Here is a 16,032-nt window from a genome sequence, read left to right as displayed (position 1 = left end):
TCAGTAACATAACTCATCGGTTTATTAGGTTAAAAGACGTAGGTAAGACTTTTGATAAGTCGACGAAATTTTGTGGAACTCAAAGATGTAATTATTAAGACAAGCAATGTTTTAATAATATGACGAGTACATTACTTTTGAAATTTTGAAGAAGACGAAGAAGCACGCGTTTAGCTCCAAATAAAATTAAACTAAATGAAAAGACGATATTGGCAATGTACATACGGAATTGATTGACAACATACGGAATCTTAAAACTGCTTTCCTTTAAAAAAAATAGCAGATATGATTCATAGTGTGGTTCTCGTCTGGTATCATATGAATTTGTAATAATTCAATTGTGTCAGATTGTCCAGGTATACGATTCCCGAGAGCAAGTTGCTCAGACAGCTTCCGTCGTCCCGTTACTTGGACCAACAGTGTCAACCGATTCGTCTCTTTAGCGCCGCGCCGCACCGCGGTCCGGGAAATGTAGTACATTGAACGGTACCACTCGAACGGACGCCATTCGACAAAGTTGCACTGGCTCCCGTTCGAATTCAATGTTATATTACTCAAACTGTTCCATGGTAAACTTCTCTTTACTTTATACATTTCGAAATGAAAATGGTTATCTAACATAGCGACTTACATAGGTCAGTCAATAAGCAAGTTACTTGTCTTCTCAAATTTCTGTTCCAAAAGAGACAATATAATTGCCACTGTAGTCGTAGGTGGCTATATATGTAAACGTAACATTGTAACTGATGTGTACTAAGTGTGAACTCGATTGCTACGGTCAGATATTACGGTCTGTTAAACATGGAGCATCGTGTAACAAACAAACATGACATCGCATTGCGAGAGAAAAACATGATCGAGTAACATTTTTCGTTTTATTAAAACTACATCTTTTTATTCGATTTTAGAATTAAAATACGTGTTTTGGACATTTCAAAAATATTGATTTACAAACTTAATTCCCATTTTTAAATTCTTTTTCCATTCGTTCATATCTTTTTTTTCTTAGAGCAATGTGGTAGAAAGTCGTTTATTTGTTTACTGACTGAGTCTGCCTAGAGATTGAATCATCTTCAACTCATTTTCCAGCATATCGACGAAAACAACTTCGCCGCGGAGTTTCTGCATTGTTAAAGAGTCGCGCGAGTGTCTTGGAAGTGTGTCGAGGAATCCGGACAGTTTGATACATGCCTATTTATAGGAATGAAGATTCATTACGCGAGGTCCCGTTTCGCGTGTATCGGCGGCTTGTTTTAGCGTTGTGCAACATCGTAACATAATATTTCCCGCGAGCGTGCTAGTCGCGAGACGTCGAGAAAATTGCTTTCCACTCCGATCCTTTTTCGAAGTCTCAATGGAGATTCCTTCGTGGTCCTCAATAATCTATTCATTCAACGATATTATAGCGACATACATGTATAGTATACGCTACTATTCATGAGTGTAATAGTATATGAATTTTTTATTATAATACACATTGATAGTAAATTAAAAAGTGGAAGCAGTATTTACCACCTTTTTATGGAATTGACAGATAATATTAATTTAAAATCTTAACAATGGTATATTATATGGTATATAATATCACATAGTATATCTTTTCCTACCATCACATTAATGAACTCGTTGGTTTTAGATATCACTCCTTGAGATAATGTTTGTAGTTTTAAGTTAATTTTTTAAATACGTCGATTTTATCATTGCATATTGGTTTTTAAAAACCATACCATTTAACCATATCATAATAGTCTAATATTTCGATAATAGAATCTTGATGATCCATTAACGATAGGACACTGCCAAGGGGGGCAAGATTAGACACGTAAGTAATATTTTTAGTAGAGAAAAAAATTTTATAAAAAAGGGTACGTAAATCAGGGAAAGCGTGGGTGCTCGAAGGAACAGTATGTAGTTCGTCATCTCTCTCGGCTCAGTTCGGCTAGCTTCGCCGCTTATGCAACAGTCCCGCGTCCTATGCACGTGCTTGCGACCACGTGGACATTGGTCACGTTACGTTGGCCAATATCACTGAAAATGGAATTATTCTTACGTAGCCGCGTAAGCTCGTAACGACAAAACCTGTCGGACCCGTAGAGGCCACGATGACCGACACGTGAACATCACTTTTGGATTGCCGGGTATTTTTTCTTCTTTTCTTCAATATTTTCTATTATCGTACTGTCTATTACGTCCTAACTGTAATTTAACGTGCAGTTACATTTGCAAATTGTAAAGCCCGGCAGGAGTTTGTAACAAGCAACGATTGAGAGAGCAGAAGTACGTATGTATTTAGAGCGATGCAATGGTATCGTGGTATTTCGGTATGTTTTGTAGGAACGAAAGTTTCATTTTTATTTGCAATGGAGTGGTTGGTGCCGAGGTTTCGAGGTTTCGAGCTTCAGATTTATGGAATTAGGATATGAAAGAAAAGTTCGGGAACCTGTTCTGAAGATTCCTTTGTACTTTACCTGAAGTAAGAGTAAGAAATAGAAAAATATCTTATATGATACAACGAGGGAGAAGATTTTCATGATTTTGGCTATTATAATAATTCTAGTGTATTATAGTAATTCTACCGTCGATCCAATCTGGCGATCGAATCTACGATTGTGGAACAACGAATGTAGAAATATCGCGGAGAGGGAACGGGTTGTGGATATGTTGAAACGGGATCATGTCGAGAGAAATGTTCGATTGCGCTCACGACATGCGAATGCGGAGCAAAGAACGATATATTATACGGCGTAGCTAAGACGATAATTATATGCTGAAAGCGTTGCCATTATCTAACCATAACTACTCCTACCTAGATTCCGTACACAATGCGTTTGGATTGGGACCTTTAACAGAGTTTTCGTTGCTCAACGCAGCTGCCCGTCCATGTTGTAATCCAATGAATGAGCTGAATTGTCGTTAACGGTAAATTATAAGACAAGAAGTTATTTAGCTCTGTATGTTCGGGATCTAGTATGTATTAACACGCTTGTCCCCGATGCATCCTAACGGGTCCCCGGATATCGCCCAATTTCGTTTAATAGCATTGTAATGTCGTTTACTGTCGATATTCGCAGAACGATGAATGAAAGATGCTTTTAAGCATGTATTTATGCTTGTTCTTGTGTATAGGATATGCTAAAAAGACACCGTTTGAAGTATGTCAGATCGAGTCAAGTGGCGTAAAAAAAGAATTGGATATTCCATATTAAATCAAAATCGTCCAACTAAGAACAGAACCGAGGCGGAGACCATAGGTACGAAATAAATATTTATATAAATTTGACGATCCGATGGAAACGATGACGTGCGCATGGCAAGTGTTTCCATATAAACTCCGTAAATATTTATACATAATTTATAGGAATTGAAATCTGATCGCATGTGTTCGACTCTTAAATATTTTCGTATCTTCAAATGCAAAAAAAAGAACAGTTTTATCAAAGAAGCTGAAATATCGGGAATTTCGTAGCGTATTTTGCGATTTCTCAGTGCTACAGCAGTTAACACGAATGGCATAGCCTGTGAAGTGGCGAGAGCCTATTATGTCACAACTCCTAGTTGCAGTGGCAAGGTACAGACAGACCATGAACCTAAGTGCAGTCAGCACGTTGCATGGTCGCACGTGACTGGTTCTGCGAGTGCAGCCTTTTCTACGTTCCTTCTTTCCTTGCCTTCCGATCGATTTTCCTCGTCACGCACGATCGCTGTTCCACGTTTCTGCTTTATTCATCGACTTTTCCGCAATTTGGAGCAGGATCTTGTCGCATAATTCGCGTAGAGAGACTGTCAGCTGTTTACGATACTGAGACTCGATCGCGATAATGCTAAGTATTTAATATTGTACAGCACATATTATACGTTTTAACACATTTTTAACACATACGGTATGTATGATCAGAGTTTTCCACACGTGTTTCGATACTTTTCTGAACCTATGTGCAAACTGTAACTATAATTCAATCCGTGCATGCGTATTAGCCCAACCGCAGGTAGCAATAAAATCTCACTATCGATAGCGAAGGTATCTCGTAGCATGTATTGGCGAATAATCTTATCTAAATACCAATGAATCGTCGCAATCCGCCAAGGTGGATCAGTTTCCCGCCTCCATCAGCTTGCGTAATCGAATTCCGTTAGTCTCGCTTTCTTCTTCCAACGTCGAGCAATAATATCAGGCACGGCGATTAAACGTTCAGGACGACTGAATACGAAGCAGGAAAAGCAGGGAAATCTCCTGACCCCGCCGAGGGACCACGATGTCTGCGACCCTTAAATCCAATTAACAACGTACCCTTCGGCTCGAGCGCGATAAATAATCGTGACTCGTACCCCTGTGGGACTAGATGCCGTCAGAATTTGTTTCGTATCTGTTTCGTGGCACGAAATACGTTTCTATACCACTACACGACGTCGAACTTTGCGTTGGAGTTCGATTCAATTTCACGCGATGGATTTTCGTTTCGCTACGTTGCTTCGTAATGTTAGCATCGAGAGTCTGTTGAGTTTAATAGGAGCAAAAAAGGGAAAAGTTCGATGTGAGATTGAGTTAACATGATTGACGAGGATGTTGTTCTTTTTCTTTTTTTCTTTCTTATTTACATTTGCCTATCTTTGAAGAGTTGTTAAAATTTTATTTCTATTAAATCTTGTCATTTGCATTGGAATAAAAATGCAGTAACGAAACTTTCCTTGCACTTCTTTCTGATATATTTCTAATCTTTACATTGACACGAGTTTTATAACCTTTAGAAAACCACGATACAGTTTTCAGGTTTATAAATTTATACAAAATTTTCCTTTCAATCTTTGCTATGCTTTTCTTTAAAGAGCTTCTTTTTCGATATTTGTAAAGAGATATTTTTCATATTTTCACATATTTCGGGTACCGATTTTCGGAAAGTACCTTTCAAGAAAATCTTTAAACAATTTTTAAATATTTCCATTTACACTAAAGTTTATCCATATTTAAATGTACACAAATTTTGTAATTTTTGGAAAATCGTAATACGATCTTTCTATTCTCTACCAATCTATAGTACTTTCACGTATTTCTTTTGAAACGAAGTTTCCCAATTTCCAACGCAATGCACTATCGATCAGATAGGAATTTCGCGAAAGACATTCGGTTGTATAGCAGCAAAATGGGGATTTCGGTTCGTAAAATCGTTCACGGTTCAGATGATACGCCCGACTGCAGGCAAGAGTGCTGTTGAGGCACACGTGCGCGCAATTAGTCTAACATAGGGCGCGCGTATGACTCAAGCCAGCAGAAAAGTTGAGCAAGAAGTTGCCTCGGTACCATACAAACGTTTTCCTTTATTGTTCACGCAATATTATATATTTCTTTGTTAAAGCAACAATATTTATACACTTTCTTTTTATCATTTTTGATTAAATTTCTATTCATATAATAACAAGTTATAAAGGAATATAATGTTTCAACTATGTAAAATGACATTTCTAATTATCCGTATAATTTAATAAATACGAGAAAGTTAATAAATAAATCATTGTCATGTACAAAAATATTAAAATCAAGATTGATGACCAAATGAATTGGTTTTATCAGGGCGAGCGTAATGCGGTTCCATTATGCTTTTGATCTACGACGTGATCTAGTCCTTCCTTTGCTCGATGAGGTAACGGCGCACTCATCGTCGCTGTCGTTCGAGTTCTCCGAACAATCGCAACCCGAACACGAGCACAGAGATGGTGACGAACGTCCTGAAACAGTCACGATTTTCCAATCAATCTTGTGCAAATAGATGCTGATCGATTCGTGAGAATTCAAATACAAATAGTAATTCGTTAAGAGCAAAAATCATTGACTTGCCTGATTGAAGAATGAAAATCAAATAAGATGTTGTAGATGTAATTTTAAGAAAAGCTTTTTTTTTATAAAGAAGATACAGGTATCAATATTAAGAAAACTTACTTTTCTTACGTCGAGACTTTTTCTTTGAAGTATTGCTCTTCGATGACGACTTGCATAACAATGTCAGTTGTCTCTTTGCTTTTGTCTTACTTTTTCGTTCTTTGGGTGTATTTTTACAGGCATGGCGACTACAACTTGAATAATCATGATTTGAACGATCACGCCTTGAATGATCGCAATTTCGATGATCGTAACTTAAACTGCAACATGAACATTCGGAGTCTGAGGAAGATGATGATGTCGAAGAGGAGAAAGAAGTCGAGAGTTCTGTGCTGTCCGCCAACCTGGTGATCTTACAGCAACAGCTTGAATTCGATGCGCAGCTTAATTTCTTCTTTGGACCCGAGTTTCTGCAACTGTTTCGCAACTTCTTTTATCCCTTCGTTACTGAACCTCTAATTACTGAAAATTTATTAATTATTTGCCGAAAATGTTATGGAGCAAAATATCGTGGAATAAAATATCCGTTGAAATATATATGTATAATTTATAAATATGAAGATAATTTTGTTAATTAAATGGAAGGTCTAAAGATAAAAAAAATATTGTTTGTTAAGTTACGTGAACATTTCACAAACTTTATTCATGTTTCAAATATTTAGGACGGTAGCTCTGTTAAATCCGCTGTCGTTGTGACGTAAACATTTTTCCTATTTGTTGATGAGTTTCTTACGAGTAGAAGGACGATGGGGCAAAATAGAGTAACGTTCACTGTTGGAGGATTTAGCAGAAAATGTTTGTTAAAAATTTCAAAAATCGAACATAAAATATTGTAAAATATTTAAAAATAATTGCATACAACTAAATAATCAACATACACGCTGCTTGTTAAAATCGGAAAATTCTAACAAAACTTTCTCATTTAGTATTTTATACCATAAGAGAGCTCTAGAAATGCGGATGGAATTATTTAGATGTGATTTATAATAGATTAAGTACAAAATAAAAGAAGCAGGAAGCGTTACATTGTACTAAATATCAGCGGCTATTCTAAGATTTATGGTCAGAATTGTACAAGAGTACAATACGATTATAACGTAAAAATGAATACGGACAACAAAAAGTTAGGATTTATATTATTTATTGAACATCTCTCACCTCATTTTATATTTATTATGTTAATGAAGTTGTAAAACCGATAATAATTAAATCCGACGTCGAATTAGGACCTTAAAATATTATCACAAACACCCACTTACTATGTTTATTTATTTATTATTTATTATTATTATTTTATATATTGTTATTATTCTATAGTATATTATATATAGTATATTATCTAGTATATTATAATTGTAATACGTGTCAGAACTGAAATAAGGCAAATCAATAAGCGGTAATGATACTCTTTCTTTCTATTCCGACACTCGAATGATTTCCGTTACAAACTGTTTCGATTCTTATGTACACAATTCTCACCTTACTCAAGCCATGTACTTTTTATATATATATATATATATATATATATATATATATATATATATATCTAGGCAATACATTCACGGTATATTCAAATTTCAAACACATCCGATATTTGCTTTCGATTAAATATTTAAATGAAAAGAAGAATACAATAATGAAAGTAATAATGGATTAAAAAATGATTTACGCGTGAACTATTGCGTGTAATGTCTGCGCCATACGAAGGTTATCTGCATTTTTAAAATTAATCAAACTCTCTGTTTGACCTTTTGGAAATTTTCAAATGTTTCTCCTCGAAGTTCATTGCAATTAGATATCAATCGTCGATCGACGTAAGTTATCACGTAAGGTGAAATGATCGAAGATCGGTACAGTTAGTGCAAAAGTCCCGGTCATGTGGAAAACGTGCTTGTACTTAGCTATGCAAGCGAACAATGACGCAATTCTGATCCGATCGCGCTCGTTACCGAACCGATCCCTGGGAAATCTTGAATTACACGCTTTATACGCGGCTAGAGGAGCTGAAAGGGCGACCACTGCACCGTCACGTTAATTTCTTCGTTTCTATCGATAACCGGTCTGGCCTTGCTCCACTCGGTTTATGATACTGAAAACACGATATGGTACCGAGTTATGGTGTATATCACATTGTGACAATTCTACTCAATTTTCGAACAGAAACTTATTATGTGCAACCTGCGGGAACTATTATAACGATTATACGATAGATTGGATATACAAATTTATGCAAACTTATATTTTTCTCAATGTAATATAAAAAATAGAACCTAGATAGTCAATTGTTTTATGTATTAAATATTATAACGAATACTATATTTTGTATAAAGTCCGTAACAATATCCATAATGAAACCTCTAAGGTTTCTGGTGCTCTAATCTCTGCTAAATAGTTAAACAAACAAGGCGCAAAGTTCGATAATTCCGCTAGGAATAGTCACATACACATGGAAATGGGAAACAAAGTTGAGGTGTACTTTAGTGGGATAGCCGAGGGGTGACTCGACCTCCTTAAGGCGCGTGAACGAGGGTGTTAGAAGTTTATGGATGAGGGGAATGACGTGACTCAGCCTCGAGGATGACGTAAGAAAGTACGGGACCAAAAGGGGATCAGGAGAATATCCCGCAAACTCGTATCTTTAAAAACCTTTTCCGGTTTCGAGCCGCACTCGAGCATATGCTGATTTGGGAATACGCCCTGAGTCAGTTTCTTAACTTGCTACAATAACCGGCAACCAGATTTACATAAAACTTTACCTCTGAGAATGAATTCGATGTGAAAGGGAACCGATCCGTCTTCGTGTGACATTTTGCCTGTCGTTGCTTTCATTTACCAGCACGTTGTTCACTCTTGCTCTCGTTCCAATTTCCTAACCAAGCGTGGAGGCATTAAGATATTCAAGAGTCTACAGTGTAGAACTTTTAAAAGATCGATTTCCCTACACACGATGGCTATAAAAAGTATTCGCACGCCACTATATTTATTATGAACGCTCGTAAAATTAACGTTGCCAGAAAAGTTACGCCTTCTAACAAGGGATGAAACTTTAAAAGTCAAAGTGGCAAATCAACAGAAATGTGCTTATCCATTCTGCTGTGATCTTCATATGTTATCTAATACTTGGACCAGCGTTTCATTCGCCTTTCAAAGAGAAACGCGATACTAAATGGAGAAACTCGATGTCACTAAGCATCGAGAATCCCCATGAGTCTCCGGCCGATTGTGAACGATTTCGTTTCCCGATGGTGAACAGAGAACGAAAGCGTGTGGCAGTACACTCTGTCGCCGGTGAACAGGTACAATGGAATTAGCTAGGACAGGTTAACGGATAATGGAAATATCGGGCCATTGTCGCATCGATCTTCAATCTGTCACGCGGCGCGGACGTCAAAACGCGAGACAAAGCGATCGCGTCTCTGCGAATGACAGCCACGGATGTATGTATGAATGGACGTCGCGTGCCATTATAATGGACATTCCAGGCCGGCATTCCGCAAAGTGTCCGGAACAAGTGGGGGCAGCGTAGAGGGCGAGGACACTCATTCGTAGAACTGTCCTCTTTCGTTCGATCCAACTGCTTACTTCTTCCATTTTGATGTAGTATTAAACTGAATTGCATGCAAGGGCAACAAATAAATTTTCGACTCGACTATTCGAGCAATGAGAAGAGTTTCGGCGATACAAATAACGTAAGCACAGTAAATAATGAATTCCAAGGATGAAAAGGTCAGCGTCCAGACATTAAGAAGGAAAACTGTAGCAATAACGAAGACGCAAGCATATGAAAATGAAGGTTCCAGTAACGAAGAATAAGTATAAAGTATGAGAAGTATACAAACGAAAAAAGTGAATTTCATGAGTTAACTTCGTCGTTAATATTCTCGAAACTAAAAGCGTTTTCGGTATACGAATCAACGCTGGTTCTGTCAACAGGAAGAATATATACTCGTTAACTCAAAAATTGTCGTGCAATTAATCGTGATACGATGCATAGGAATAGAAATAAAAATGACTTTATATTATAAAAATACTTGTAGTTTTGGATAATGCAACACGTACGTTAATAACGGCGAATGTATCAAACGACATTCAACTTTAATTTCAACTTTATCCTTCGTTTCACGAGCACGGCAATCCGCCCATTTACATCTTCGTTAACGTGTTCACAATCCGAGACTCATTGGTGTTCGGGGAAGTAGAATTTCCCAAAACCAACGAAGACGCTTTCACGGTCGATTGAATGATCCCGTCAGAGTCCGATTAACGAGAACTGTTTTTCGCCTGAGGATTTTTCGGTTCGAACCGAACCGAATCCATGCTGGATTCCTGGTGAACGGAGTCCTTTGAGAAGTGGCTGAGCATCAAAGGACTTTCTTATGCGTTTACGTGGAACTCGGTAATAGGAAGATGACGTTTATGAGACGGGCGGTGCAACAAGAAAACGCGAGCTATCTTTATCTCCGGCAGACGCTCATGCATCCGGTCGCTCTTTTCATTCGTTCCCTGTCGTTCCTTCTCTTCCATCATCGTCCTCATTCCTTTCGTTTCTACCACGTCCCTCGCGTCGTTGTCGCTTCTTTCGGATCTTCGCCACCCAGACGATTTATTTTCCTTCTTTCAATCAGTCTCTTCGGAAAGTTCGGCCCACCTGCAGAATCTGTGTTCTAGAATTAAACTCAACTTAATTTCAGTTGCATGATATTTTATAAAATATTTTACAAGTCCGGTGGTACGCAATTACACGAGATATTCCATCGTCGAAATGAAGATGCGTACTTCAGGATTAAATTTCATTTAACCCGGAGCCGATGAAATTTCCATTTTACGAAAAATTCAAGGAATTTTTAACCACAAAAATTGTTCGTTTGGGATTAAGAAAGTGTAGGTGTTAGTCGATAACAAAGGTGAAAGACAGAACTCAGAATGGAGCAAGCTCATTTGCATTATTCCTACTTGCATTATTCGTAGATTAGAGTGTTTACACGATCGGTAAGTTTATTCTTGAGTTCATTCTTGCTCCATCTGTCGACGTATACGGGACTCCCTTCGATGCGGTAACATTTCGTTTTCTTATCGAAGAACTTGTATCATTATTAAGCAACATTATTTATATAAGGTTTTATCTCTGAGAGCGACAAACATGCTCGGCGAGAATTACATTTTTTATCAATATTACATAACTGTACAGAAGAATTATCGTAATCGATGTACGTAACACGTTTTACCCGCTAATGAATCAACGGAACTGAAAACATTTTTAGAAAGAAGGACTTAAGTGCTGCCAAAAAATCTTTCTTGGAATATGAGAACATGTATGTCGCGTGTATGAGAACATACGTTTCGATGTCAATGATAGTCCACGTAAGTATTTATTGTTTCAATCCACAGGTGCTTCACATGTAGCAATCTTTAAAAATCAATACAGCCAATAAAAAGGAAAAGAAAGAAATAGGAAATGAAATCGAAACAACTATGATATGTATATACAACACACAGTAACAAATATATATTCGCAATTTGTAACTTTTACATTTCCCTTGCAATCTTTCTCTTAAGCAAAGGATAATAAAATAAAAGAAGATATGCGTTGCTGATTGGAAGTGGATTATGAAATGGATTATATGCGAATGAATTTGTTACACAATCTAGTGAAACATAAAAATTATCTTCAAGGATATATGGTATACAATGGTGTATACAAAATTAATGATTTCAAAATATAGCTACATTCTTTTATTAGGTAGTTATCTCGTCTGTTTATCCTGCACCAAAATAAAAATTCACTTCAATTCAATATGATTTTCGTACAAAAATAATTCTTTCCGACATATCGATGCAAATATCTCGGTATGCGTCGTGAAGAAAAAATGCCATTGAAAATACTCAAAATGACAACATCCATTATTATAAAAAAAAAAAAAAGAAACAAGAATCCAAGTAATCGATCTTGAATAATTATACGCTGGACATTTCTTCCCCAATAGTCGCTATTATCGAACGCGGTGTCGCGTTTTGATCGTACACGCTACGGGCCATTCACTTTCGTTTCGTCGGGGTGGTTGCACGATGCGTCGCGCGACGCGGAGAGGGTTGAAGCGGCTGGCGCAGCCGCGCTGACCGTTGTCCGGCCGCTAGATCGCGGATTATCCTCGCACCTGCACGATCGTGAGGAGCAAGACAGCGGTGTGAACGAAAAAGAGGGAGAGTTGCAGTCTGGTGAACCTGCTGGAAAAGACAATCAAACAAGATAAGGGGATCACGAGTTGCAAACGGGGAGTCCAGTGAGTAATACATCCGCCCACTTTCAACCAAGTATACCGAACCAACGAACTGTTGCGATGAAAAAGAAGTTAGGAATAATTATTACAATTGTTAATGCAAACGATTGGTGAATTAATATTAATATTAATATATTGGTTATTTAGCTTGAAGTTTATATCCTCCAAATGTTAATTAAAGCTGGTAAATATTCTTGATTGGACATAACATGGCGAGAATATTTAATTTACATAGTACTATATCTTTCCATCATTCAGAAATGTCGATTTAAGGGTGGGAAACAAAGTTACGAATCACAATGTAGGTTAAATGGAAAGAAACGAACGAGCAGGTGTTCAATACACGGAATCAGAAGCTCGCTGCATAATTAATAGTTTGCGGCGATCTTCGTGACAATCGGAAGTTATCGATCGATAGTTACGAATGACTTTTCGTTACCCCTGTATTTCATTAAAAATTCTTCGTAGTTTGTATTAGTTTCCAATTCATAGTATGCAAAAGTTGAAATCGTTTACCCTTTACGTCTTGAAGGTACCCTAAAGTCCAAACTATCGTTTTTATAAAAACATTGCTTTGAACTGAATCGAAATTGAACTGAACTTTGGTATCGAAATTTCCTTAAAAATACTGTTTTTAGGAACCCTAACTGCTATTAATATGTCCTGAAGAATATAAAAGTATTTGTACCTAACGTATGTTTTTACGAGCCGATAAATGTAAAAGATATATATGCTTAGCATACATGTTATTAAAACATTCTGGCCATACAGGCTTATGCTGTTTATTATTCTTGAAAATTTGATCAATTTCCAATTGCTGCTGGTTTTCGCAGAATCACTCAGAGAATGTCAATAGTCACAACTCCTATCGTGGAAACTTTCCTGAGAACCTTTTACTGTCAACTTCCTCGAGCCAACCCGCTCCAACCGCGCCACCCCTGTTTAGGAAAGTGGGAAACGTTAGGAATGTGGTAAATTATCGAGTCGCGTAAACGTACCGGGTCGCAGTAGAGTAGATATTATGACGTTCACGAAACTCATGCCGACCCGTAACGTCCATCCTAAACGTGCACATTCTCGAGGGATCGTGTCGAGGCCGCAACAAGTCCCTCGAGTGTGCTCAAGACCGACGATCCTGGCATTGACTCTCCGTCTCTGGAGGCACCGTGTATTATTTAACGCGCGGTAGATCAATGGCGTCTTATGGATCGGCTGGACGGTGGTTTTCCGCGATGGCGCGTAGTGTTTTCGCGATGGCGACGCACTTCACCACGACTATTCGACCAGCAACCTGGAACACCGCGTGAAGGCAACGTTGATCCTGAACTCACGAATCCTGAAACAGACTTGCAATAGACAAGATGCTAGCGAGATTCAGGCGCGTGTTCAAGTGTTCCCTGCCAACGTGTCGCAATTTCCACTTTCCAGGGATGGAGAAGGCAGAGTCCTCCAACGAGGACGATAGCAATACCGAGCTGGAGGACCGGGACCCCAACAGCTTGAACAAACACCTTCAGGTACGTTGTCGATAAAACATCATTTATTGTGCTTCTTTTATTCTTATCATGATATTTACATTGGTTCTGTGGGAGAAGGATTGGGGAATAAAACACTGGAAGAAATTTTTACATTTTTATTCAAAATTTTTGTTTCTTATTTACTAGTGATATTTACAAATAAATTGTCAGCATTTTATTTACTAGAGAAATAGATTTTAAATAGACACTTTTTTGCCTACTAAATATTTAAATAGTTTTTATACTCATAAAGATGCCCGACATAGCTATAAAGATCAAATTATAAATGTTTCATTACAAATTTTTCTCGCATATAAATTTGGGCTTATTATGCGAACAAAAGCTAGCAAACAGTAGAGAAAATTGATGAACTCCTATCATATGAACTCCAGTCATATAAACTATTTATTTTCGAATAAGTTAAAATAAACGGACTGTAATTGCTCTTCTTAGGGTGTTTTAAGTTTTAGGGTTAAAAGGTTAGTTTATTTATGAGTGTCGTATTGGGGAATCGAAAGAGTAGAAAGATAGAAAGATCTGATAATTTATTTATGAAAAGAATACGTTTTTTTTATCGAGATAAGTGTCGTGATTACGAATTAAACACGCGAACTTGAGTACGGGAAAGTACGTATAGATACAGTAACCTTGGCATTTAAAAAAAGCTGCTTGTCGTAGTTTGTAGAACATCTCGACTTACTCTAGAACTTTTAAAAATATCGTTCAACGAATTCTAAATGAACGAAGCGGTAAAAAGCAGGGAAAAGTGAAAGAGCCAGAAAAACAGTAAAATGAAATTCTAGCTTAAAATTTGGAATACATGTCGTTAAGAAAACATTAATTGTGACGATCATTGTTATAATACAGGTGATGTGGGATGATGTGATCGGGGAACCGGAAGGAATACGCAGTCCGGAGTGCGCGTGGCGTCTAAGCGGTCACTGTTTCCGGTTGTCCAGAAGCTGCTGTTACGTGTTCCTCTCGGTCCTCGTATCTCCTTTACTCGCCCTTTGCTTCGGTTTTACGTTTGCCTGCCTCGCGTTTCAGGTGAGTCGTCGACCTTTTTCTCTATTTTCTGATCGATCAGTGCTACCCACCGTTCTTACCCTCTCTACACAATACTACCATTATACGAACATTATCGCGATGCTTACGATTATTTTTGTTTCTCAGCCTATTGGAAATGTAGGTCGTCGCTTTACTATCGATTTTCAGTGGAAGAATTTCTTTCTTTCTATATTATTTTGTATAAATATTTCTTGGAAGTTCCTTTTCTTGGAAACTTCATTCTTTTTTTTCTTTCAAGCACACGTTTATACAACACTTAATATATCAATACATTGATGTACGGATCATGAAAACTATTATTTTGTAATCACAATAAATGTACAAGGCAATCGAAAATTTCTTTGCACAATTCGGTTTTTAATTTCTCAGTTAATGGGTAGAGATATTGGAATGTGTCCCGAGTGCAAAGGATAAATAAGATTTTAATGGTGTTTTTAACAACGTTTTAGACGTACATATCTTATTTTTCGTAAGTATCCTAATGCTTATGAACGGGAGTATATATTTTGATAATTTGTATTATTGCCCGCTTGTCACTAACAATTTGCCACTAAATTATAGAAATAACATTTAGTTGCAAGAAAAGAGATTAATAGAAGGAAATTTTTAGCATATATGGTGTCTGGCGCCATGCCTCCGCGTTTGGAAGATCAGCTGCGCGGCGACGAGGAATTTTCTCAGTGCTGTGACACACGCCATCGTGAAACCAGTTATGGAATCCCTAGGCTATCTGTTTCACAATATTCGGGTGTATAATCAGAAGTTACCGGATGGTTCAGCACAAAAAGACGATATTCTCGTTGTATAAAATCGGATCATAAAACGATAAAATTTTGCATTCGCAAATCATCGAAGTGCCTTTTAAATCAATCAGCAACAATCAGGATAAAACATTCTACAAAACAAATCGCTTCTCTTAACGTTCTCCGTCAGTCCCTTCTTTGTTTTCCAACCTGCAATCGTTTCTCATGTTTCCACTTCGTGATCGCAGTTTTAATTGTTTACGGTGTAGAATTGTCAGTAGCGCGATTCTCGTTAATATTTGATCATTAGATCTATATATCTATTGTTATAAAGTTTTATAAATAAAATATACTCTATGAGGAACACCTGTTGGAAGTCAATCAATCAATCAACAATAAAATCAATCGTTTAGCCAATTCAGAACCGAATTTCTTTTTAATCTGTACGAAAAACTGTTCGTTGTCGATTATAAATAATAAAATCACATTTTTTCAAAACTTTAAAATTCGTATTGAGAAATTTTCACGGTTACGCCGATTTTAAATTTAAATTT

The 16,032-nt window shown here is 37.2% G+C and overlaps 2 protein-coding genes across 4 annotated transcripts; one reads left to right on the top strand and one right to left on the bottom strand.

Annotated features, from left to right (window-relative positions):
* Positions 1 to 5,587: 5,587 nt before the first annotated feature.
* LOC122572396 (suppressor protein SRP40-like) lies at positions 5,588 to 6,519 on the bottom strand. The gene is made up of 3 exons (XM_043737321.1): positions 6,511 to 6,519; positions 5,933 to 6,299; positions 5,588 to 5,721 (listed from the first exon to the last, which is right to left on the bottom strand). The coding sequence occupies exons 1-3, from the start codon at positions 6,517 to 6,519 to the stop codon at positions 5,588 to 5,590; spliced, it is 510 nt and encodes a 169-aa protein (XP_043593256.1).
* Positions 6,520 to 11,478: 4,959 nt separating this feature from the next.
* On the top strand, positions 11,479 to 15,962 carry LOC122572455 (caveolin-3-like). Of its 3 annotated transcripts, none has more exons than XM_043737416.1 (3): positions 11,479 to 12,153; positions 13,579 to 13,667; positions 14,535 to 15,339. In XM_043737416.1, exons 2-3 carry the CDS (start codon positions 13,581 to 13,583, stop codon positions 15,009 to 15,011), a joined length of 564 nt encoding a protein of 187 aa, XP_043593351.1. In that variant the 5' UTR covers positions 11,479 to 12,153; positions 13,579 to 13,580; the 3' UTR covers positions 15,012 to 15,339. The 3 variants fall into 3 exon arrangements, with proteins under 3 accessions (XP_043593351.1, XP_043593353.1, XP_043593350.1); XM_043737418.1 differs by lacking the exon at positions 11,479 to 12,153 and adding an exon at positions 15,346 to 15,962 and having other exon boundaries at positions 13,073 to 13,667; positions 14,535 to 14,714; XM_043737415.1 differs by lacking the exon at positions 11,479 to 12,153 and having other exon boundaries at positions 13,073 to 13,667.
* The last annotated feature ends 70 nt before the right edge of the window (positions 15,963 to 16,032 follow it).

This window comes from Bombus pyrosoma, linkage group LG11 (assembly GCF_014825855.1).
Source record: "Bombus pyrosoma isolate SC7728 linkage group LG11, ASM1482585v1, whole genome shotgun sequence".
Lineage (NCBI taxonomy): Eukaryota > Metazoa > Arthropoda > Insecta > Hymenoptera > Apidae > Bombus > Bombus pyrosoma.
This window is presented reverse-complemented; position numbering and strand designations above follow the sequence as displayed.